General features: G+C 45.1%; 1 protein-coding gene across 2 annotated transcripts; it reads right to left on the reverse strand.

Moving 5' to 3' along the window:
• Positions 1-24,797, reverse strand: arhgap20 (Rho GTPase activating protein 20). 2 transcript variants are annotated; one of them, XM_023827617.2, is made up of 16 exons: positions 24,250-24,360; positions 23,630-23,723; positions 19,569-19,654; positions 14,090-14,260; positions 13,134-13,283; positions 12,375-12,416; positions 12,163-12,247; positions 11,815-11,892; positions 11,265-11,331; positions 10,780-10,965; positions 9,618-9,796; positions 8,621-8,785; positions 6,160-6,275; positions 5,532-5,721; positions 3,948-4,062; positions 1-3,257 (listed from the first exon to the last, which is right to left on the reverse strand). In XM_023827617.2, the coding sequence occupies exons 2-16, from the start codon at positions 23,657-23,659 to the stop codon at positions 1,465-1,467; spliced, it is 3,453 nt and encodes a 1,150-aa protein (XP_023683385.2). In that variant the 5' UTR covers positions 23,660-23,723; positions 24,250-24,360; the 3' UTR covers positions 1-1,464. The 2 variants fall into 2 exon arrangements, with proteins under 2 accessions (XP_023683385.2, XP_023683384.2); XM_023827616.2 differs by lacking the exon at positions 23,630-23,723 and having other exon boundaries at positions 24,250-24,797.
• Between the last annotated feature and the right edge of the window lie 124 nt (positions 24,798-24,921).

Below are 24,921 nucleotides of genomic sequence, written 5' to 3' on the forward strand. Positions count from 1 at the left end.
TAATGTTTCATTAGGAGTGTGATGCTTTATTATTATCACTGTCATTCCTTTCATGTGTGCATTACACATCAGATTAACACAATAAACAAATGAGGCGATTTTATCGTAAATATACCCGAAATGGGGCAGCAGCAGTAGGATCGCCGATACAAAAATACACCTTCGGGTTCCTTCAGCTCCTACAATGACTGCATTTTGCACTGAAGCATCATACAGACAAATAGACAACTATACACATCCAACAAAATGAATGGAAATAATGAAAATATAGAATATATTTAATATATAGAATGTTTTCCGCAATAACGTATATCAAAAATCATACAAGTGTGCATTATTGGCAGCGATATAATCTGTTAAAAGAACTTTGGGAAAAATAAAATTACAAGAAAAAATTGCCTGTACAAACACGCTGACATCTAGAGCTTTAAACACCACACATGCGCACGCACACTCACACTCTGTGTCTCACACCACACTGAGATTCCTATATCCAAAAGCAGCACCGGATTTAAAAGTAGAGCAGAATTAAGTGTTGTGAAATATTTCAACTTTCTGCAGGACAAACATTCCCACATTCCTTCCTGGTACTGGACTGTATTAGCCCAGATCAATATGAGCTTTCTTTCTCTCTCTCTCTCTCACCCACATACGCACACACACACACACACACACACTGATGTGCAATCATATAATATATGCGCAAACAGGTCCTCGTCTCGCACACACCTTCATTGATTACTTAAAGAAGCCACGAGGACATGTCAGTAAACTTCTGCTGAAAGCTGATCAGCACTCCCACACTGCGTGTTCTGAAGGCAGGATCTACGACAGATGGCCTATACATTAGACAACATCTTTCATGCGCTCTGCACATACAGTGTTGTTCCCACTATATATATATAAAGGTATATATAAAGGTATTTTTTAATGTTCTAAAGATGCACATTTTATATTTTTATAGACTTTTTAAAGATAGGCAGACTAGATAATTGTGTAAGCCTACATGCATTATGTCCCCTACATTTATACTCCACTATTCTACGTCCATATTGCTACATAACAGCCCGAGGCAGACATCCTGCATGCCTGTGTGTTTGTGCATCGCGTTTCAGAGACTGCAGAGCTCAGACATGGGGAGAAAAAGAAGTGGTGCCTCCTGTCCTCACCGGTCACAAAACAGGAAGGAAACAATGAAGAACACCCCCTACTTGGCATGAGAGAGTCGCATCTCAGAGGCCCACAGCCCCCGAGGCCTCATGCCTCAAACACGGGCCTTTAGCAGCAGCTGGATGTCTGATGATTTGCAATGACGTGTTTGCGTGAGCAAGCATACAAACACTTTGGAGTGATCGGCAGCAACATACAACAGATAAAACCTGATCCCAAGTACACAAATAAGGGAATTTCAACTACAACTTCACAATAGCTTAAAAACACTAAAAATATAAAAAGGTCTCATTTTCAGACGTAAGATTCCTCAGCAAACAACATTTGGTCAAAGTCATCAAACTTGGGGTCACTGCACCTCCTACTCTGCCACTCTCGTTTGCCCTGGACGATAGCCCAAGCCACTTCTTGGCTGCGACTCAGACACACTTCTGGGTCTGTGTGCGCAGAAAAGTACTTCTCCACTGCCCTGGTGGCAGAAGGAGACAGGCAGAACCTCATCTCCTCGTCCCGACCTGCCCTGTCATGGTGTATGTCCACGGCAGACACACGGAGCCTGCAGTCCGGCACGCTTCGGTGAGTCGGCTCCTCTTGACTGCTGGACAGGACCACAGAGGGCTCAGACGCCCGGCGCGGGAAAGCTGTGGGGGGGCTGAGGGGGTGCGTGGGCCATTTGCGCAGGGTCACACAGGACTGGCTCTGTCCGAAAAACACTGCCTGGGGAGGCTGGCTGCAGTCACTGCCTGAAGCTGCCATGTTACTGCAGGTCTCAGCACTTCCTGTGCTGTCTGACCCCACAGGGAGCCTGTGCACAGAGGCCTGGCCATGAAGCTGCTGGGGCTCCTTCACAGTCGGTGTCTTGTCCTTGGCCTGGAAGAAGGGCAACTTTTGGATCTGAAGAATAGCCTGCTGGTATGTGGGTGGGCAGCTGGATCTCCGCTTGGACAGACCTCCGTGGTTTTGGGATCTCTTCCGATCTCTTTTGTCATTCGTCTCATCCTGGCCAGTGCAAGCCCCTGCGGGCCTGGAATGGAGTCCAGTACTAGGGCTGCCACTAGGCTCCTTCTCCTTCGCACTCTCCTGACTCACCCTGTCTTTCTGCAGCAGCGACAAGCGGCTGTCCCTCTTCAGCCAGGTGTTGGGGTGCAGGCCGTGAGCAGTCCGGTGCTGAACCCAGTCAGATGTCTCCTTGGGCTGGGCAATGGGGAGGACAGGGACCGTCACTGAGAATTGGCTAGAGGGAGTTGGGGAGCTGGTGGCTGGACAGGGGGTGCTGGAGGAGGTGAAAGGAGGGGAGTAAGGAGAAGTGCTCCCCTGTGCTCCGTGAGAGCTGCCACAGGACTCGTTTGGAGTGAAGACAGCATAGTCAGTGGAGTACTGTGAGAAAGCACTGTCCAGCGAGCTCATGGAGGATGCCGAGGGTGACGTCGCAGGAGAGGACAGGCTGGAGCAGCTGGCATCCAGGCGTAGTGGGGGGGGCTGCTTATGCTTGCGGCCTGCGGTGCTCTGGGTGGTCTTCCTGTCCTGGTTCCTGTCCTTCTGGACATCCTGGATATTTTCAGGCTCCATCTGGCTGTTCAGGTTCAGACTGCAAATGTGCCCCACAAACACCTCTTCATCCTCTTCCTCCCCCTCCTCCTTCTTGGTGTCGGCCGTCACAGCATCGTAGCTTGCCTTACGGATCACGGGGGAGTGCTCCTGGGGGAAGCCGGGCAGGCAGGCGGGGGGGTGCCGAATGTTAGGCTCAGAGGAGCGACGCAATCGCCTCCCGCTGCCAGGAGGACACAGGAGGTCCTGGCCCGTCATGTCCCCATAGGGGTGTGGCCGGGGGTGCGGCTGGCGTATAGCTGGAATAAACTTTCTGGAGTGGGCTAGTGGAGGGAGCTGCAGGAGATCCGGTTCGGGGTCCGGCCTGGCATCAGGCTGGTCCAGGTCACAGTCGCTCAGCGTGATCACAGAGTCACGGCTCCAGTTGTCCTGCTTGTCTCTACGCCGCCGCAGGTCCTGGAACGCAGACTCTGTGTCATCATTCAGCTCATTCTCCAGGCTGTCGTAAGACGAGTCGTTCATCTGGAAGGATGACACGTCTGTGGCCAAGGACAGACAGAACGAGGGGACAAAGTTAGCACACAAATCTTCATTGGTCCATCAAACGCTCCAACATTTAGTTATCCGTTAGCATGACAAACGCAGCTGGTGTAAAATTAACTTCAGAATGACCGGGAGAAAATTTGAGAGCGCACTCAACAGAAGTGCAATTTAGAGACATAAGTAGACTGACTGCAAATGAAAGTGTTTCATGACAAATGGCGACTGTCTGAGGAAGCTGTGGCTTAGCGGGATGTGGTCAGCTAACGCAGACAGGACTGCAAGAGCAAAACAACTGGCCCTTTCCATTGACTGCGCCAGGGGGCACCAAGCCAGGTGAAATCCAGGCCGGTCCAGCCATCTCCTGACAGCTCGGTGCTGCAGGAGAACTGGCTGTGTATTCACTTTATTCTCACTCCGTTTGAATCATACACACTCTGGATAGTGTCTGACTACAATGCTATCATCCTGCCATGTTGTTGCAGTTCATAAATTTTACTGTTCCACCATAACCGACCAATCCAATGCCAGTATTTACCAAAATGGGCAAACTTTAAAAGACCATTATAGAGTGAGCCAATCACTGCAGAACAGTTAGATCTACAACGGTACATATATCCCATTAGTATAGCTGATAAAAACAAAACCATATAAATTAAATACTTCAAGAAGAAGAGGTGAGGCCTTACCAGACCCCTGGTCACTGCTACCCCGCTTCTGGGGGAATTCCCTGAAGTGGGCAGTGCCATCATCTCTCAGCACCTTGGCATGGTTCTCAATGAGGAAACACACCACTTCAGAAACCTGCAAATAGACAACAGGACAGTTTAGTCACTCTTTACAAATGCAGAGGATGATGGTCCAGTGGCTCTTGCTTCTCTCCCACTGAAGGGCAGCATGTAACACTGACACCTTCTACCTCAAAGGTCATGGGTTCAAGGCCGGGTGCTGTGTTCGCAGCATACACATATAGTACGTTCATAAAACAATATTAGGATGTTCAGGTAAAAATGTTATAGCACTGACATTGCCAGAGCCTTTGTTAAAATGTAAAAGGTTAATGTTACAGAAAGAATGTTCTCTGCCAACTTTGAGAAGGCCTTAACACTAAAGTTCGGGGAACGTTCCCTCTTAGCTGTAACCATACCTAAATTCATGAGGATAAACCCCAATTTCCAGGCCACCCAGTGCATCTTCTATATTCAGTGTATACTTCACCCCCCTAGTCAAAACTCCCAAGGCTGAGATTTGTCAAAAATGCAGTTACACTTGGGCAAACACTGTTTTTGCCCCTTTAATGTATTATCAACTAGTGTACCAAAACAGTAGATGTTTTCTTTTGCTAAAGAAACTATCTACACTGTGGTTCATGTAGCAAATAGAGTCTTTCTCCAATGATCTGTCAAAGCCTTCTCTAAAGAAATACAGGACGAACATATCTTGTTTTTCCAACTGCCGCCGTAATCAAAGGCCACTTGGCTGAATTCAGACTCCTGTCAAAGGCTGACAAGAAGCACTATATTTATACAAGTCATTTGCCGACTTATTGCAATGTAGAGCCACAGAAAATCATCTAAATTACATCTGTGGATCACAGGAAGGAGGGACAGTTGAAAATAAGCCTTCCTCTGTGATGGGGGGGCTGTATATCCACTATCCTCAACTCGCAAGGTTCTGGCCGCCTCTGTGACCCAGGCAGTGTGAAATGCAGAGGCCTCACATTTTTCCACCACAAACACAAACAAACAAACTGTGGGAAAAGAGGTTTTGCACCACCCATTAACAAGAAGAGTGCTGCCCTCAGTAATCGAAAGGAAATGTCTGAAATACTTTCCAGTGAACCTCGGCTTTGAGTGCAAAAAAAAAAAAAAAAAAGTGTATAAACACGTTGGAATGGAAAAACTAAAAATTTGAAAAACCAAAAACAAAATCAGTATTGCTGGTAATTTACTGACATGTTTGGCAGAGAACACAATAATTTTCACAACATTGCTATAAACACAGATATTAGCTACTGGGCTACTCTAAAGGAACTTTTTATTTAACTAAATGAACAAAGACGGGAAGATGACAGTCTGTTGTATGATTTTTTTTTGTATCTTAAAACCCATTCAATTTTTTGATTTATTCAGCAACACCTGATAAACACTTTTCACACTATAATTTTCTTTAAGGGGGCAGAGGTGGTCATATGCACTCCTCAGTCCAACTGGAAAGTTCTGGAATACACAGTGCGCTCCACAAGCAGCAGACTCAGACCTCAGGAGGCTCACCTTTTTGGTGTACCCCCCCTCTATCTCAGGGCTGCTGGGGGCTGGGGCCCAGAGCATGCTGGGAGCGATGCACACGGACAAGTTGAAGGCGTTCATCTGGTTGTCATCGGAGTGGCGGTCCACACAATGCAGCACAGTGAGCACGTGCCGCAGAAGCAGCTGGTGCTCCACTGGCAACCGCTGCACCAACCTAGAAGCGGAACCCGAGAAGCAAAGACACACAGAACCAGTTATGACCAGTCTGCTGTTCCACCAACAGTGGGCAGAGAACACAGAACCTACTCCTCTTCCTGATGACATCTGAGCCCTATTCTAAAAATGTATCTTCCAACTTGACTGCAAGCACATAACATTCCTTCTTTCTCTTTCTATCACTTTCACTCTTCTTTCCATCTGCTCTCGCTTGCCTTTTAGGGATGGTAACTGGAGCAGTGAGCATGCATTGGCCTGGGAGTTACTACACGGATGGACTGGGTGTGTATGTCTGGCCCTCAGCAGTCCAGGCCTCACTGCAGCAGTATGGGACGTTCAGGTCGTCACTGACAGGTATCAGCTGGCCTGAGTCACAGCCGTCCAGCCGTCCACCCATAAGCCCGACCCACTGAATTTCCCTGCTGGGGAGACTTGCCTCTGGGTGGCCTGCACACGTTCCTCCTCTCCCTCGCCTGCTGCATCCAAAACCCCAACCCACTGATTGTAGAGATCTTGGCACAATAAGCTCCCAGGAATGTTGCGCAGAAACTCCTAGGGGGGGGAGAAAGTACATTATACACGCGCGCGCACACACACACACACACTTTATACACATCTACAGACATATACACAGACACAGCCTAGCCATTGCATAATGACATCTGGCCTCCATGTGTCACCGTTCATATAACAAGGACACCAAAGCAGGGAACATTAGTGTGAGAATCCACACGTAATGTGATTAGGATCAACTTAGCAACGTTACACAAGCGGCACGATAAACAAGCCCGTGCAGGACTGTGAGGCAGCGCACGCTTTCCCAGGACCACAAGCATGTGGGCACGCTCTAACCTATGCCGAGATCTACATGCCAACCTCATACTCAATGCAACAGAGAGGCTAAATTAAGTAATTGCAGTGCCACTTTCTAAATGCTTGGGAGGCACCAAGCTGGAGATACATCATATGCTGAGAGGGGAACGTCGGAACATCGCTGCACCCAACCACAAGGATCCACAGCTGAATGCTAGTTATGTGCTCCAAATATCCTTCTGGGTTTCATAAGGCACATTCTAGTTTCCTCCAAAATCCAAAGATGTGCACTTCAGATAAATTTGTGACTCTCAATTATCCTTGCATGTGTTTATGTGTGTATCTACTACCCTCCATTGGATGAGCAATCTCATCTAGGGTCATTCAGGTCTGTGGGTGGATATAGGATTTTTTAGGAACTACAATACCAAACAAAAATCTGGGCACACAAAACCACCTTCATAGTAGAGTGACCAGAGAGTGAAGGAAAAGTGGCCTCAGCAAATATGTGGGACCTCCTTCAGGACAGCTGGAAAAGCATCCCAGGAGGACACATCATGGAACGGGTGTGGAGGAGAGTGTAGGATCAGCCAGTGCCTGGAGCAATTAGTGTTAAGGGCATAAAGGTTGGATCATTCTGCTGACCAAGGGGTTTGAACCAGCAACCTTCTGAGTCCCCACCCACAGAGTTGCCCTCAAACAAATTATTTTTTTTTTGATCAGTGCATAATTCCATATATGGTATTTTATGATTTTGATGAAAAACTATAAAATGTAGAGAATAGTACACCTATGGATAGGTGTGTCCAAACTTTTGACCGGTACTGTATATTTCTGGTCAGTTTGACGATTGCTCTTGTATTTCCAGGTGAACTATCATTTTGGAGCCACTTCTCAACTTGCCTGGCTCTGATTAACAGGAACCAGGCTTCATTCTCCTGTACCAGCTTGTCCCTTTCTGGCTGACGATGGATCTTTTACAAAGCAGCTATTATAGAGAGTGATTTAACCCACAGCAGTTCAGTGGATTTTGCTTGTATTGTCAACATTTAGTTTTTCGCACATAGATGCCAAGTTGGGTTTGCCAGGAAATATGTCCCAATCTCTTTCATGGATCTATTCAGGGACTGGCCTCCAGTGTAGGACTTATACACAGAAGTTCATCTTTTTGAAGGATTTTCTTGCTCAGTTATATTATTGTCCTGATTTTGAAACCCAAAAACCACACAAGATCTAAAATAATTCAATTATACTTGACTGATCCAGGAATGGGTTTATGCATGTGGTTTAAATTTAATTAGGTTCATCTACCTGATCCCCTGGAAGCTGCTGCATAAAGTAAGTCACTCATTCCTCCCTTTGTCTTTTGTTCCTAGAAATTTCCTCATCTTTCCAGGTACAATTCTTTGCCAATAAATGCTTTGATGGTAAATGTTACAGGTTTTGGAGGAACTGTTTCCATCGTCATTCAGGAAGACAGCTGCCCTGAATAGTGAGAGCAGTAGCTTTGCTATATTGATGGTGACAGTTTATTGACTTTCCAAGGCTGCTCGCACTAAAAACCTTCATAAGAGGAAAAGTAAGAAATACATCACAGCAGCACAGGCTTTAAATAATACTCCCAATATGGAAACAAAATAGGTCTCTGAACAGCCAAGATGCATTTCTATGTCAGGGGCACCAGAAATGTCTTTAAAAGCAAGAAAATTAAGAATCATAAATTACTGCAACCTGCACAAACTACAGCTATGTACAGCTGTGATGCACAACAGCGTAGGACATGGCAATCATACATCAGAACCAGCATAACCTTCTGCTGTACAGCATAAGACATGACAATCACTCACCAACCAGAACCAGCATAACATTCTACTGTACAGTGTAAGACATGACAATCAAGTACCAATCAGAGCCAGCGTAACATTCTACTGTACAGTGTAAGACATGACGATCATGCACCAATCAGAGCCAGTGTAACATTCTGCTGTACAGTGTAAGACATGACAATCATGCACCAATCAAAACCACTGTAACATTCTGCTGTAAAGCACTGGGGGGCACCAACATGTTCAGCAGCAACCCACCTTGAAGACGGCGGCGATGACGAAGATGGCCTCGTGCTCAAGCTGGATGTCTTGTGCACCGGAGTCTAGCTTGTCCCGCAGCTCCCGGCAGGCTTTGGCGGAGGCTGAGCGCCGGAAGATTCCCCTGGTGTACGGGCCGTGGTGGAACAGCACGTCCAACATGTCCTTCGCAGAGCAATAAGGGCAGAGAGAGGTGGCAGCAAACATTCAAGTCATTATTATTGTAAATGCCTCACACGGGAAGAAAAATATCCTTATATGATTGTTATTTTCATATGAACATAATAAAAAACCTTGCTCATTTTCCTTACTTTTTCAACAAAGTTAGCTAAACCCATGAGAAATTACCAATTAGCACTGGAATTGGACAGGATTTTTTTCCCGTTGGACCCATTTTATCATTATCGCAGTAGCAGAGTTCTTTTTTCCAAGAATTCACAAACATCACAAACTAAAGCTAATCTGTGAAGATGGTGCTTTTCCCAATGGCTTGATAATGTGACTGAAGTTTACAAAAATCTCTTGTTATGCATTATGCCATTCAATGGAACTGAAGGATTGTTTTGAAGTGAGAAGCTACTTTCCCCACAATGTCACTTTGTGTGGTGGGACAGCCATTTCGGCACTCATGGGAATTTTACTTATGCAAAAATGTTCTGAGGGCAAAAGAAAAAATGATTGGTTCAGAGAGACAACCAGTCAGATTGTAGAGGAGGTGGGTCCAAACAACTAGAGGTGGCAGGAACAAGACATCTGATTGATTGGTCCTGCCTCCTCTAGTTGCTTAGATCCAGCTCTGCTACAACCTGATTGGTTATCTCCCTAAACCAATCATTTTTTTCCTTCTGCCCTGAGAACATTAATGCAAAAGTTAAATTCCCATGAATCATTTCAGCATGACAGGCATGTAACAGATTTATGGCAGAATTCCATTGGTCCTAAGCTGAAGAGCGAGGGGTTCCCGTCAGACTGGAAATGGTGCCATCCGAGCGCTCACCATTATGGGCTTCGGGAGGGTGTCGCCCTGACAAACGGCGCTGAGCGGCAGGCCAAAGAGCATTCCAGGCTGTGGAGAGGTAGGTGAAGGGGGCGGCCCGTCCAGATGCGTGGTGGAGCCCTTCCAGAAAGCCCAGTTCAGCAAAGATCGTTTCCTCTTGAAGGTCTTGCTGAGGGGATCTGGAGGCAGGACAAAGGGCACTGATTAATGACATTATGGCCTTACACACCCACTATAGCTGAGTTTACATAAGAACATAAGAAATTTACAAACGAGAGGAGGCCATTCAGCCCATCAAGCTGATTTGGGGAGAACTCAACTAATAGCTCAGAGTTGTTAAAATCTTATCTAGCTCTGATTTAAAGGACCCCAGGGTTTTAGTTTGCGCTACACTAGCAGGAAGACTATTCCATACTCTAACTACACGCTGTGTAAAGAAGTACTATCTCAAATTCATTTTAAGATGTTCTCCCACTAGATTCCACTTATGGCCATGAGTTCTAGTATTTAAACTAATATTGAAGTAGCCATTTCGCTCAACAGCATCCAGACCTGTTAGAATTGAACTATTACCACTTGGATGGAAGGTTGGTCAAAGAAATATTATTAAACAAACACTGCAAATACTGTACTATTTTTTTAACACGGCAAAATGATTCCCAAAGCACCTGGACTTAATACAACATGGACAGAAGAGTGTAGGACTGTGAGGTGAAACAAAATGCGGAAAAGAATGTGGGAATGAAAGGAAAAATGAACAAGCGCTGTGAAGCGAGATATGGAAAAGCGGAGAGACGGGGAGGAGAAGAGGAAGGGAGAGGCAACAAGGGCCTCAGAAAAACACTCGCGGGGGGGGGGGGGGGGACTCTTTATGCCGTGATCCACCACTCTAGTAAAACTACATCTGGCTCAGAAGGATGGTGTTGACATGCATAAGCTGTTTTATAATTGTGTGACACATACTTGTAGGAATTCAAGGGGAAACGTGTGGTTACATCAGGCAGCGTAAAACTGCAGGAAACAGCCCGAGACATAGACAGCCCTCTCTTCCACCCACCCAGCTGGCTTCTTCTTCTCTTTCTCTCTCTCATTCCATCGTTTCACTAAGATTCCCTTAAAGGTTCCCGGGTTCGACTGCATTAGGGGAGGAGAGCTCTGTTACCCATCAGTGAGTGTCCCTCTGCCGCGTGGCTTGGCTTGAGGATGAACTGGCACTGCGAGTCGAGGGGAGGCCGCCCCGACAGCCCCACCCCCTGCTGGCCCGCAGGAGAAGCGGCCTCCTTCCCAGCAACGTGGCTCGAAGGCTCTCGAATGTGACTCATCTTGATACTGAAGGGGAACTCGTGACCTAGGAAGGGGAGGAAATTAAGGGCTGTCCATCTTTTCCCTTCTACAGTATCAAGAAACGTTAAGAAATTTTTTTGAGTACAAAAAAGGTTATTCAGCTAAGGGGCATGACAAGAATGCAAGCAAAAGGAAATAAAAGTTTGATAAAAATCATTATCCACGCTTTGGATTTGAAATTGAATTTTTAAATTCCTATTAAATCCTCTCCCCCAAAACCAAAACTGTAAATATATTATTTTTTTTAGCAACGAAATTATGCACCACAAGGGGTGGGGGGGGGGGGGAATTGTGGGGACTTACCAATAAGGGGATATGGGGCGGCATCCTTACAGGAGATCACCCACAGTCGGTAGTCCCTCACACTTGTCTGTAGGGGAGTCAGAGAGCAGCATGCTAGTCAATAGCCTGCACACACACACACACACACACACACACACACACACACACACACACAAAGAGTCGTGTAATCATATCCTTATGGGGACCGCTCATTCATTTCTATGGGAAAAATGCTACTGCTAACTATGACAACCTTAACCCCTACCCAGCCCTAACCATAACCAGACAAGATACAAGAGTTTTTTTGCATTTTTAGTTTTTTCATTGCAGTCACAGATTTTTATAAAATTGAGTTTTCCCTTATGGGGACCAGGAAACTGGCAACTTGCAACAAGGGCCAGGAAACTGGTCCCCATAAGGTAAAAAAAAAAAAAAGGGTATTCATCACAAGGTAAGGTATACCTGGACCACACACACACACACACACACACACACACACACACACACACCTTCTATAAACATTACATGTGAATGAATAGTCCCTTCACAGAGCAGGAGCACACACACTTACCGAAATCCCAAACTGCTGCAGCGCCATGCGAATGACCTCAGTGGCACTGTCCGAATTGCTGACTTGTAATGTCTTTGACTGGTTGGGGGGGGGGGGGATATAAAAAAGGTGTGAAACCACTGCACAAATCTACTACTCCTGGTGCATCACCGCCTCTCCCCTCTGAACTCCCTAACAGGCATGCCGACACTTGCGCGTGCTTATAAGTGTGAATTTGAACAGGTCTGTGCAGAAATCCAGAGAGGCTGGCTATTGCTGCTCTCTGTACACTCAGGGGCACAGAAGCGTACAGACACCCGCCTTTGGGCGCCGACACACTAATGTCCAGCTATCAGCGGCCACACTCACATATGCGCAGCTCTCAGTATCCTTCATGAAGATCTTAAGCGGCACAGTCTTGGGTTCGTCTTTTTCCTTCTCCTCTCTGATTTGGCTGGACAAGAGGAACATGCAGCAAAATCAGTGAGCGTCACTATTTGAGTAACAGAAACGCATTGAGAGGCCCTTAAGCAAAGGCCAGAGAGAAGCCCCCGTGATGAACGGACGTCTGGGCTGCTTACCTTTGAATTAAGTGCAGCCATCTGTCTTTCTGCTCTGTGGAGCTGCACAAAAATAAAGTAAAGAACAAGAAAGTTAAATGCCAAACAAAGATGAAAAGTTCCAGCCCAGTTCTCTTAAATACACCCTCGTAAAGGCACACTCCTCGTACGTAAAGCTACGCCGCCTCACAATCCCCCCACTAAATGGCTTGTGGAGAAAGTTTTACAGGCACCCTGGCACATGCAACCGCACCTATAAGTTCGCTCTATAACTCGCCTCTGCAAGAGCTCCAATTCAGCCTCTCCAGTGACCAGCGAGCCCCACTGAGGAGCCTGAAAAGGGCTCTCTGAACACGCTCAGCATTCATTATAAGACTTATGTTTCTCGCAATACATATTTCATTAAAGCAGTGAGAAGCAGTAAATCTGAGAAAACTAAATTCCAGAAACAGGTCTTGTATAAGGTGCAGAGGAATGAGTAATTGCATTGTGTTCAACCCACACATCCTGGGATGGATGGAGGGAGGGCAAGATGGACGGACGGATGGACGGACAGTGAGACAGACAGACGGACGGACAATACATGTTATTATATTTCAGGGACCTGGAAGAGTTTTCTGGCTATTTAGTTAAAAGATTGAAAAGTCATTGGAGTGGTACTCTATGTGGCATGGAGATTTATGAGCAGGGCTTGTTGCTGGTTCTTATTGCCTCAGGCTTGTTTGGATGAAAAGATGCACTTCTGCAGTCACGGGGGCAACTGGGGAGAGCGGGGCGTACCTGAAGGTGGCCACGCAGTTGGAAATGGGCCAGCCCATGACAAAGCTCCTCTCGGCGCTGGTGCTGCCCTCACACACCTCTTCCATACAGCTGGCCGTCCACATCTCGCTCACGCGCACTTGGGCTTTCAGCTTGAAGTGTGTGGAGGACCTGGTCGGGCGGGACAGGGGCAGGACGGTTAGTCAGCTCTTACGGCCCAGCGTACATGTGCAGTCGCACAGCACACAGACACAAGCAAACAACACACACACAGAATACACACACACGCACACATCGTACACAAGAAACCACACACGCGCACACAGCATATACATACAATCTCGCACACGACACACACATCCAAGCGCACAGCATATACAAAGAAACGGACATCATACACACATAAGCCAACCTGGTCAAGTTAAAATAAATAAAAACCCATTACAGCACAGAAAATAAACATGCTGCCAAAATATGCATCATTAACCTCCGATTAAAGCTTATTGGAGTGTATACCAAACCTTAACACAACGACACACAAACGGCACTTCACATTGTGCTGCTGTTTTGGTAATAAAACAGTTCAGTTCGCCTCCAGCTTCTCTCCGATTCTGAAAATGGTGTCACTTGGAATATGGGTCATAGAACGACTAACATATTAGCAGCACCGCTAAAGTGTTCTCATGACTCAGGCAGCGCTGATGCCACATTGCCGGAGCTCGCATGGGGGACTTCTGCTGCGTGTTGGCCAGACACGCCCAAGTCCTGCAATTCGCATAATAACAGGATGTTGATCCATTCAGGGTTTAGAATAACTCCATTGGCTCTCTGATAGTTAATTACAGCCCAGCTCCTGCAGGGCATGCTGGGAGACGACTGTTTAGCCAGAGGGGATGTGGTTTTAGGCACTTGGGAGTCCCCTGTATTTACACCCTGCGGTCCTCACACACACCTGGGGGGGTGGGGGGGGGACTCACTTGGCTTTGGTGACGAGGAGGATGTCATTGAAGAGGAAGAGGTGGCGCTCTTGGGTTTGTAGGCCAGTTTTCATTTGGACGTGGCCATGGGCGATGAACAGACGGGACCCCCCAAGGAATGACTGGACAAGTGGACAAGCCTCTGGGCTGATGGGGGACAGGCAGGCCTCCCTGGGGGCACAAACATACGCGCAGGTTCACCATCAGCGCTTAGCAGGATGCACATGCATCCACACACCACACAGTATCCCACAAAAAAAAAAAACACAAAAAAGGATGTGATTACTAAAGATGCAATCGGATCACTCTGGGGAAAATAGCAGGACATTGCAGTAATCAGCACCCAGCTGTTACCCGGGAGGACACTGTGAACTGTAATGCAGAATTAGGGCAAGACCAATATGTGCTGTTCAGGACAAGATCTTTCTCATGCTGTAAAGGACGGCCGGTTCACCAACTGCAGGGTTACACAGCAGAAACTAAATCAGTCCCCTTCTGTCAGGCATTTTGCGATCATTTCAGATCAGGCCCACCTGGGGAACATGCTGCACATTTGCAGTGATCATAAATATCCTACGATCTTTAGCAGGCTAACGTATACGGAAACAAACGCGTGCACAGAAAAATCCACGAGAAACGCACTTTCACTTTCAGAGTGACATACACTCAGTGTGGGTTTAAATGGGTTATTCCCATTACGTGTGTATATTTAGAATAACCACTCATGCAATTATAAGCTTTATCCTGATCCTATTGTGAGGCTTAGCTAGTACTACTGAGGAGGAGTTTAAACACTTAATGCCACTCAACACCTACCACAGCGCTGCTCATTATCAACAGCTACCTGAAGGACAGCAAACCTACAGCCCCCTTGACCTATAATGCGGGGACAGGCCCGGCTGGCAGGCTCCAGGCTAAAGCTGGCACAGAGGTCGGCAGGTTTCAGCGAGAAAACTGCTTCCCAGCTGTAGCAGGGGCTGAGATGTCCTGCGTATGCAAACAACTAGAGTTCCATTTGTTGCCTGTTGACCGGGACTTGGGATTTATGTAATTTGCTGGCTGGGTTTGATATTAAGGCTGAGGTCCTGACCCTTCGTGTCACAGTCGGCTCAGATACCTAAGACCAAGGCCCATCTGCTGGCTGAGGTCACTGCAGGCCACCAGTGCTATCGTCAGTGACTGTGAATCAGACACGAACCTGATCAGTCTCTCTATACTTAGAGCAGGGGTCTCGTCCTGGGCAGCCACAGCCCTGCACATTTTTGGGCTTCTCTTCATTTAACACATATGTTTCAACTTCTCTGCTAATTATGAGCCATTTCTTGAGCTGAATCAGGTTTGGTGGAACAGGGAAAGAGCGAAGCTCTGCAGGGCGGGGGCTCTGCTGGAGTGGAGTCCGAGACCCCTGACTTAGAGGATTTTACATTTTAAGTAGCCAGATAAAGTTCACTGGTGATCATTTTCAATAAAAATTCTCAATAAGATTTTAGTCACATATCTATAGCCCTAGGAGTAAGTATCAGATACCACACACGCCAAATAAAATCACACTGAGCTTGCAGGCAATTAATACAAAATTTATTTTAAAAATTTTTTGCAAGAGCTCCATGTTCCAATTTGGAAACTTTTATATGTTGAGATATATATGATACCTATATCATCTTTTCCTAAATTGGACCAATAAGCAAGTCTGTAGCTATTCTTGGAGTCAAAGGTCAGGAATCCCAAACACTAGATTCTGTGAGAATATCCTGCTATCAAAGCTATCAGCGCCTGCTGATAAACATCAGCCTCTCCGCACACTAAAAGGTCCTCGGACCTCGGACAACTCAGCCATACCAACAGCCGTAATCATCCCAGAATCAGTCCCGGTGCTGTGACCTGGATTCCTATTGTCCTCTAAGGAGATGTGAACATATATCTAGGGGCAGGACACCACATAGGAGAGGGAGTATGAAAGACAAAGCACCAGATTTTAGGAAAAGGGAGAATTTGCTAAATGACCTCTCATTTCTGTGATGGGTGGACCAGATCGGGGGGGGGGCATCTCTTCACAGGACAATAGAGGAAATTGTTGGAGGGCTCTATCCCTTCCTGTTTATGCCTAGTGCTTCTCTGCTATACATCTGCTCATAATGCTGTTTTGATGGACACTGAGACACCAGGAGGCTTTCCCATAAGCAACACAAAGCCCACGAGAACTTGTGATGGGCGGGGGGGGGGGGGTGGTCGGTTCTGGCTAAAACCTGGAGGATGAAGACAAATCTAAACAATCTAAGCAGCAAATGAAAAACATAAGCAGATCAAAATCTGAAATGCTGAGATGGAGTTCCTGATCTAACAAGCAGAAAAATTCCAACATCAAAATGGCATTAGATCCTCGGGTACTGCCTGGTGTGCTGTGTTATCTGCTGTGGCCCATTCAGGTTCAAGCAGTCAGCATTAAGAGAAGGAGAAGGAGGGCGGAACCTTGGTCTGACTGACAGGGTCAGGGAGAGGTGGCATTCCAAGGCAAAGCGAAGTGGCTTGCTGCGATGGACGCATGAAGCAGGCACACAAAACATAACTAGGGTCCCCGAAAGAAAACATCCAAAATTCCTGACTTATCTGTGACAGCAGAGAACTTGTCTGAGAGCCTCACATAAGCTACATAACATTAAAAAATGTTTTACAATGCAGACACTCAGATTTCTGTTCTTCCCTTAACTTAAATTCAGGTGGCCAAGGAGTCAAAGAAAGAAACATCCACTCAGCCGCGGTGTGGAATACAGTCACTGGGACAACATTCCTTGTGAATTTCCCCTGGAATACCCAGTAAATTAAGGACGAAAGGAAAATACAGCAAACACTGGAAGTCCAACTACTCACAAACCGCAAGCTAAAAGGTAATTTCCCTTTCAGTCACTCTGGGATAAGACGCCCACCACTATTTCCAAGGAGATGCCCACTCAACAGGGAGCCAGGGGATAACCTGAGTGAAAACCCAGCGCAGACTGCGAGGGTGACACAGCGCAGACCAGTCTGTGAAAAAGTCACAAAAATGTGTAAATGCACTCTTTTTCGTTTCCATGGTGATCTCTGAGTCTGTACTTTCTCTCTTTCAGTCAGCCTTTATTTTCGTTTTCCTCCCTCCTTCTGGGCGTTGACCCATATGTTTCTAGTCACAGCGATGAGAACATCTGTAGCAGCAGCTGTCTGTGAGTCACCACAGACCTCCATGACTGAAAGAGACTCAGGTCTATGAGCGCATGCGTGCGCGCGCACACACACACACACACACACACACACACGTTGGCGCACCTACTCACAACACCCTTAACCCCTACCCAGCCCTAACCTTAACCATAAGCAACCAAACAAAATACAAAACTTTTGGCATTCTTATTTTTTTATTGCATTTACGGATTTTTATAAGATTGAGATTATCCAAATAGGGACCTGAAAAATATCCCTACAAGTAAGGAAGTTTCAGGTTTTATCACATTTTGGGGGACATTTTGGTCCCCAAATGTGATCTATGCAACCCCCTCCCCCCAACACTGTCCCTGGGATTCCCATTCCACACCACGGGCCTCAAGATTCCTATCATCCATTAAATTAACATCGCCTTGGCAACAACCAATACAAGAACATACTAGCACATCACCGGTGTTCTGTTGCGGTACCCCGCATATAATCCCTGAAACATCTTTTATAAAACCTGGAACCAGCCCAGGCAGACCGGTCTGAACAAAACCCTAAACTACAATCACTTATCAGTGGTACAGATGAAGTGTAGGAACCCTGTGTTTTAAATTCAGACCGCAATGCCTAGAACCGATGTTTGCATTATTTTCTTCTGTCAGAAGGATTATACCTGTCTTCTTTTCAATATTTTTGTTTGCCTGTGCCTGAAATATGGTACTTTAACAAAAAGATTATCTAAAAGTAAATGGCAGTAAATCACAACTTAATAAAGTTCCTTGACAAGAAAGAGTAAGAGGTAGAACAGAAAAGACATTCCTCAGGGTTATGCAACATTTACATTTCTACTCTAAATTACAAAAAACTGCAGAGCTATTCTGAAGAGTTCTGCTGTCCCAGTGATGTTTTCCTTGGCTGGGATTGTTTCAAATGTCGGTCCTCTTCGCCGGAACGTTCCAGTATCCTTTAGCAGGTACCTCAGAAGTGACAGTGGTAGCGTCACCCTGTGTGACGAATGGCCTGTGGTTCTTCTGCATAGTGCCAGTCCCCCATTCAAATGCTCCAATGCTAAGCCCCCCCCCCCTCACCGGAAGCCATAAGGTTTTCTGAACTATAAAAGTGGCGAAAAGAAAGTCACCAACCAGCTAAGAACGGGTTTGGAGATTGTCGTAGGGTTTTAGGTCTGGAACCACGTCTGGGACTAGATGCAGGGGAAATGGTGATCATCTACTATGCTGGAAGATAGCTCTCTTGGAAGCTCTGAATGAGTTACCCACGGGCGGCCTGTCATCCCAACACACAATGAGGCGACTAAGGATGTCTGTAAGTGGCAGAAGTGAAACTAATGAATTCCTGAAGGCTGAATTACCTTTGACAAGGGAGCAGACATGATTTGCAGGGGGAGGGGTAGGGACCGTACCCACAATGAGGTATATATTCACTACAGAGAGCAAATGCAAATGAGCATGGCTTACTGGACCACAACAAATTTCAGGGTTCGACCACCATCGACAAAGATCTGCAGACGTTATTGTCCATGCCACATGACCTTTGATCCTCTTACTCCTTAAATCTCACATGACTGTCCTAGTTGTCTTCAGAAATTACTATAAACTCTTAAAATACCTCACCATTGACCCCTGACTGCACATAATGACAGCCCAAAGGTCAGGCTACTAAGCTCCATAACCTCACAAAACTCATTCCACCATCACTCTCGCCCACAGCTCAGCAGTAAACAGGTTTCTTCGTACTTTGAGACCATTCTGTTGCACTTGAACTATTTGTTAAGGCTCACTTAAAGACAACAAACCTGAAATAAGAAGGTCTGCCATGCTTTTAACGACATTCCAACTTCATGCACTTGCAACGGTATCCATACATTGCAGGAATGTTAGCGTCACGTTGAGTATCACATGAAGCGTCAACTGCAATCTGATGCGCATACAAAAATCCTATTGTTGAGGGAGTCAATCAATACCATTCAATTGTCCTACCCTAGTAAAATGTTCATGTAAGTAAATAAGCAATATTTCAGCAACTACTAACTGCCATTAGATTCCTGTCATTTTTAATACATTGACTCAGTGTATAGCTGCTCAATGTTATGCTTAACTATAGTTGTTCAATGTTGCAGTGTTCAATCATATAGCAACCAGTTAGTCATTAATCCTCCCACACTTCAGCAATGTAATAGTCATATGTTTCAACTCGCTGGCAGCAAAGTCTGCAGACAGACAACAGTCACCTGGGTGACAACAAGCCAACGCTCGACTGTGGCCGGCCGGATCAGTACCTGGAGATGGTTCTGGTCCTGGTGAGTGCTTTGCTGATGACCAGAGACGGGGCAGACTGCCGTCGCTGCGTCAGACTCTTCATCTTCTAAGCAGGAAGAATGGGAAAGAAAACATTGAGGATTTATGTTTGTCAATTCCGGAAAACACTATGCCTCAAACACATTGGACAGTCTGACCTTCAGTGATATTGAGCACATCCAGACACTAACACTGTATGCTCAGCGCCTCGCCTGCCACAATCTTAAATACAAAGTGAAAGCACATAACAAACACTACTCTCCACACAAGGCTTTAATTTAATTGCCCAAACATTAATTTAAGTTCCACCATGTATAAACTACACACACAGCATACATGTCAGATTTTTGTAGTGTAAGCAATGCATATTTACATTTTCATTTTATGGGTCAATAAGTGAAAGAGGCAGAAAAAATACACGGTTATCTCAAAAAGACAGAGGTCACGCTTATAGGTAGTCATTTATGTATCTACAGTCAATGTGAATATGTAACTGGAAAACAAATCTGAATGTTACCATTGTAGAAAGCCTGTTAGATATCATTAAAAAGCATCAGTGTGTACCTTAAATGAACCCTATGTAACAATCAACGCATTAGAGGCTTACATGTTCTCTGTTTATGTAACAAGGAACTTCAGTAGGATCATTGCGCATTAGAAGGTACCTGTTCTATCCTCATGGACAAATAGGAGAAGGAGCCACATAAGTCACCTAGTAAAACAAACCTTCTAACACTCTGACGGTTTCACAGTTGTTTTGTGAAAGATTACTCGATATTTCCCTCAGCCTGTTTAAAATCTCTTGAGAGGAAATGTTAAAGTATTCAGGGCTGCTTTTGAGTGACATTCGACTAGACAACCAGTCTAGGAAACCTTCAACACCCTGCTAAGCTAAATATATTCAACTGACTATGGCTGTCTGTTTCTTTCCCTCCCAAAACTCCTGTCATCGAGACTATCTTCTATACATCTATAAACACAATATATTTTCCCTGGAATGAAAAAAGACAAAAAACAGCCCAACTCTGATCTGTCTGTTCTTGGCATCAAAGCAGCACAGAATCAGATTTATGGCCCATTTCCCATTTCTGCAGGGGACTGGCAGGGTTCAAGAGGAAACCACACATGTGGCTCATGGCAATTTGATTTGACGCTGCTGCAGATTAAGCTTATCAGCACACTACTCCAGTTACCGCCCTCCTCAGACACACACAGGGGAGGCCTGGGGACCCTCCAGGACACAACATCTCCCCAGTTCACTCCCTAAGGGAGAGCCTTCAAAGTAGGAGTCATAAGGAGAGATGTTTGTGCAAAAAGTCTGCAGGGATCAAGGAGCATTCTGCAGTACCAACACCGAACCAAAAATGCACATAGCTGACAAGTTTATAAAGATCAGTCTAACCTCTAGAATCCCAATTTAGACCTAATTTCATCTAGACTGATGCTGCTTTCATCGGCAGCCACTTGCCTAGGAGTCCTGGTAACATTTTTTTTTTTTTTCCAACAAACTCCCTCATGATGCAAAACTGAACAGCAGGGAATGTTTCAATCTGGAAAAGATTTTGTCCCTGGAAAAAGGGCTCCTCCAGATTCAGGCTTCTCCATGGATTTGCTTGCAGTGTTTTTCTTAATGGACACCGTTGCCCAAAACACCCTTGGAGATCCTCTATTTATTCAGCTGGATCTCTTATTGACACAGCTCAGGGGAAACACCTCTGTTCACGGACTTGCTTGGATTTTGGGACTCAAACCTGCCACCTTCGGGACACGAGTACGGTCACCTGACCCCCCCATAACACCACCACCATACAAGCTTGTGTGGGGAATGAACTTTAAACATAAATCTCCAGGAAAAATTCTTAAATTATTTTGTATGCAGTACCTCCACTTGCCAGCAGGGAAAGAATCTGACAGCTACACCTCTTTACAGCACATCCAGAAAACAGAGGCTGCAATCTGCCTGCAATGTATCGAAAGGCTTTTCTCATTTTGTTCAAAAACGTGACAGCGAGCATAAGAAGGATCTTTTCATTTAACCCTGTTATACTGGACACTGCTATGTATGTGTGGGGTGAATATTGGTTGGGAGGGGGGGGGGGGGGATGGGGCAAAGGCTGAACAGGGACACTTACAATGCTGTGCAAAAGCCCTAGGCAGTCAAAAGAAATGTTTAAGCTACTTATTTAGTAAGTGCACATTTGCTCAGAAGAAAAACACTATTAACCATTAGAGCATTTGCAAATTACGAGTAACACTCTGTTCTCCAAAAAGTTACTGATATCTAGTTGGATGGCTAGATGAACAGCACTTCAGTTCCCAAACCTCTCCTCAGGGGCACCCCAGCCGTTCCATGGATTCATTAAGTTTCACCACCAGCTCACTTAACTTACTTAGTTAAAAAAAAATCAATCAATTACATATTTATTAGTTATATGAGGTGTACTAGTGGTCGAGTCCAAAAATACATGGTTGTATTAGACGGTTGCTGGAAATACTGGGGTGAGTTTAGCAGAGACTTTGAAATGGCTAAGCTAACACACTTTGACAGGCATAATAGCATAGTTTTACAACAACATAAAAATAATTTAAACATTTTCTTTGGCTCCCTTAATACTTTTGAACGTACTGTATATGCTTGACACTCTATATCTTTAAGCCTCTGTAGTATTTTAACTTTAGCTTAGTTCTAGAGCTTTCAATTTTGTTTTAATATTCATAATTATTATCATATTTTTAAAGTGAAAGTAAAATTTCAAAAATTGCCCCGGTATGCCGATATAGTTATACTAACAGCATGGAAAACTACTATGAATTAGAAAGCAGTTTTCATTTTAAGATGATTTCATTATTTATCATGTAAATATTCACACACTTTCATAGATCAATATGATTGAATGAAATTGAAGGAATTTCCTGTTGCAACAGATTAGACACTGCGATGGCATGAGAGAAGCGACCCAAGTCTAACCAAATCTAACAATTATTCAACACAACTGAATAAATGAAATAGTGCTCTTCGTGTTTTGGTTAAGTGTTTATATTATTAGACTGTCAGCAGGGGCTTTAGCTAGAAAATCTGGGCCCCCTGACAGAATGTCACCTTGACCCCCACCACGCCCACTTTTACATATTCAAGACATTCTGTAAAGTGCCGCCTCCCCTAAATCTGCCGGGGTATCCATGCTCCTTCTGCAGCCCTGTCCATGAATTGGATGGCGATTTTGCACATACGCAGTCCTTAAACCTGTGTCATGCCAGGGCAGAGTTTTTCCGCCAGCCTGATGGGCTCAGGCTGTTATTGCACAGTCCGAGTCATTGCAAGCGCTGCTGAGCCGAACTTTCCTTTGCGCAGAATTAAAAACACAGGTGACCGTTAGACGCAAGGAAAAAATACGATGGTCATAAAAAATATTAATTTACTTCACCCTTTCTTTGTTCCGAATCCATATGTTGTGCATTTTACTTATAATGGCAAGCGTTTTACAATATAATAAATCCATATATCGAGACGACTTGTTTCTTTAATTAAGATTTACAATCAACCGAGGCAGTGATGCGTTATAAACATAATGACTGTAGGAGCAACGGAGATAGAGGTGTTGTCATCTTTATACTGGCAACCACAAAGACGACACCTCTCAAGTTGTCAGTCAAAATGTTTTCCCCTTCATCATACATACGATTTATTAAAACACAATTTTTGTCTGGTTTTACCGTCTGCAAATAAAAAACGACAAACAGCTACCTACATTTCGAAAACATTTTAAAATGGTCAAAATAGCAAAATAGGTAAAGCAGAAGGACGTCAAACAACGTACACCTTTGATATAGAAATGACATACAGTACCTCATACAGTTAAGCGACCAGATTTCAGAAACAAGGCTTTCATAGTGATCATTATTATATAGTGCATATAACAAGAACATTAATGAAGCCAAACTATACATTCCAGCAACAGATGACATCATGCTGGCATGCCGAGCGACTGACTGCAAGTTTCAGCTTAAACACGGCAGCATAGTATATTTAGGAAAAAGGTACCGCGGTGAAAATCCACGGGGATCCGCGCATGTTCGCCGCGAGACTCTCCTGCCGCGCGCGGTGGACTTCAGCGTGCTTTTCCTACACAGGCAGCCTATTGAAAACAGGGGGAATAGCTAACCGCAGCAGCCAGACTCACTGCACTACTTATATATGTGACTATTTTAAGGAGTAATTCCCCTCATCTAAAAGTGAAAGCTGCAATTTAGTAGCATGGCATTACCAGACTGAGTGAATGCAGGTTCGTTTTATTTTTTGCACAACCAGTAAATCCTTGTTTATTTGTGGTCATCTAGAATGGTCTACGCTAACTTTATGCATTGGATAAAAAAGCAGTTAAATGCCATTTAAGGAGTAGACTCTTACTGCTGTCCTCTAACATACAAAACACGCTCACCCATGTAAATGTTACTTGATATTAGACAAATGTGTGTTTCGATTTGCAAGCGAATGATGGTCCTTTAACATAATGCGCGTCAATTAAGTTTTAATTGCTACTGTAATCACACGATACACTAATGTACGCTTTCTATCAAAGTGTTACATGCGCCTGCAAACCGTTTATTTTCTGCCAAAGTAACATCAAACGGAAATTAGAGATTAATGTAAGAAGTCGGTACCTTCTTGTTTTCAGGTAGAGCGCACACCTTAACTTCCCCTGTCAAAGACGCGGACCGACTCTGGCCCGTACTTTCTTGCTGGGGTGACATGGTTTCCATTAAGACTGGTAGATCCAGGAGAAAACAGCCTCAGTGCATACTCGAATCCATAGCCATCCAATACGGTCCGACGACAAACTCAAAACGAGAAGCATAAATTCGCACAGTCCGCATCTGATCGCTGAATTTCCTGCACGCAAATTGTAAAGTAACAGTAAACACCGTAAATAAGCAACTCAGATTGAATAAACTCAGTGTTTGGAGATGGTCATGAAGCTCTACAGAAAGATCAGCTTGCCGCTGCCTGCAGCACCTCGTCCATGCCTCTCACTAATTCAAACTGTCTCTGCTTTGCCAGTGGCCTCAATTGATTCGCATGATCTGTCTACTCGAAGCGCGCTGCTCCAGGTCCTAATGCCGTCACCGCCACACGAAAACCCTGTACAGTAGCCGTAAACATATTTTATCAGTTAGCTACAAAATGAAGAATTCCTAACTTGTACCCAAACAATCATTAGTTATTTCTCCGGTATTTTATTTGGGTTTGTAAATACTTCAACAACGTCACAACTTCCCCGGCTCAAGTGTTTATAGGCTAGTTGAAATCACTCCAGTTTTTGGCATGATCCAAAA

This window comes from Paramormyrops kingsleyae, chromosome 16 (genome assembly GCF_048594095.1).
Source record: "Paramormyrops kingsleyae isolate MSU_618 chromosome 16, PKINGS_0.4, whole genome shotgun sequence".
Lineage (NCBI taxonomy): Eukaryota > Metazoa > Chordata > Actinopteri > Osteoglossiformes > Mormyridae > Paramormyrops > Paramormyrops kingsleyae.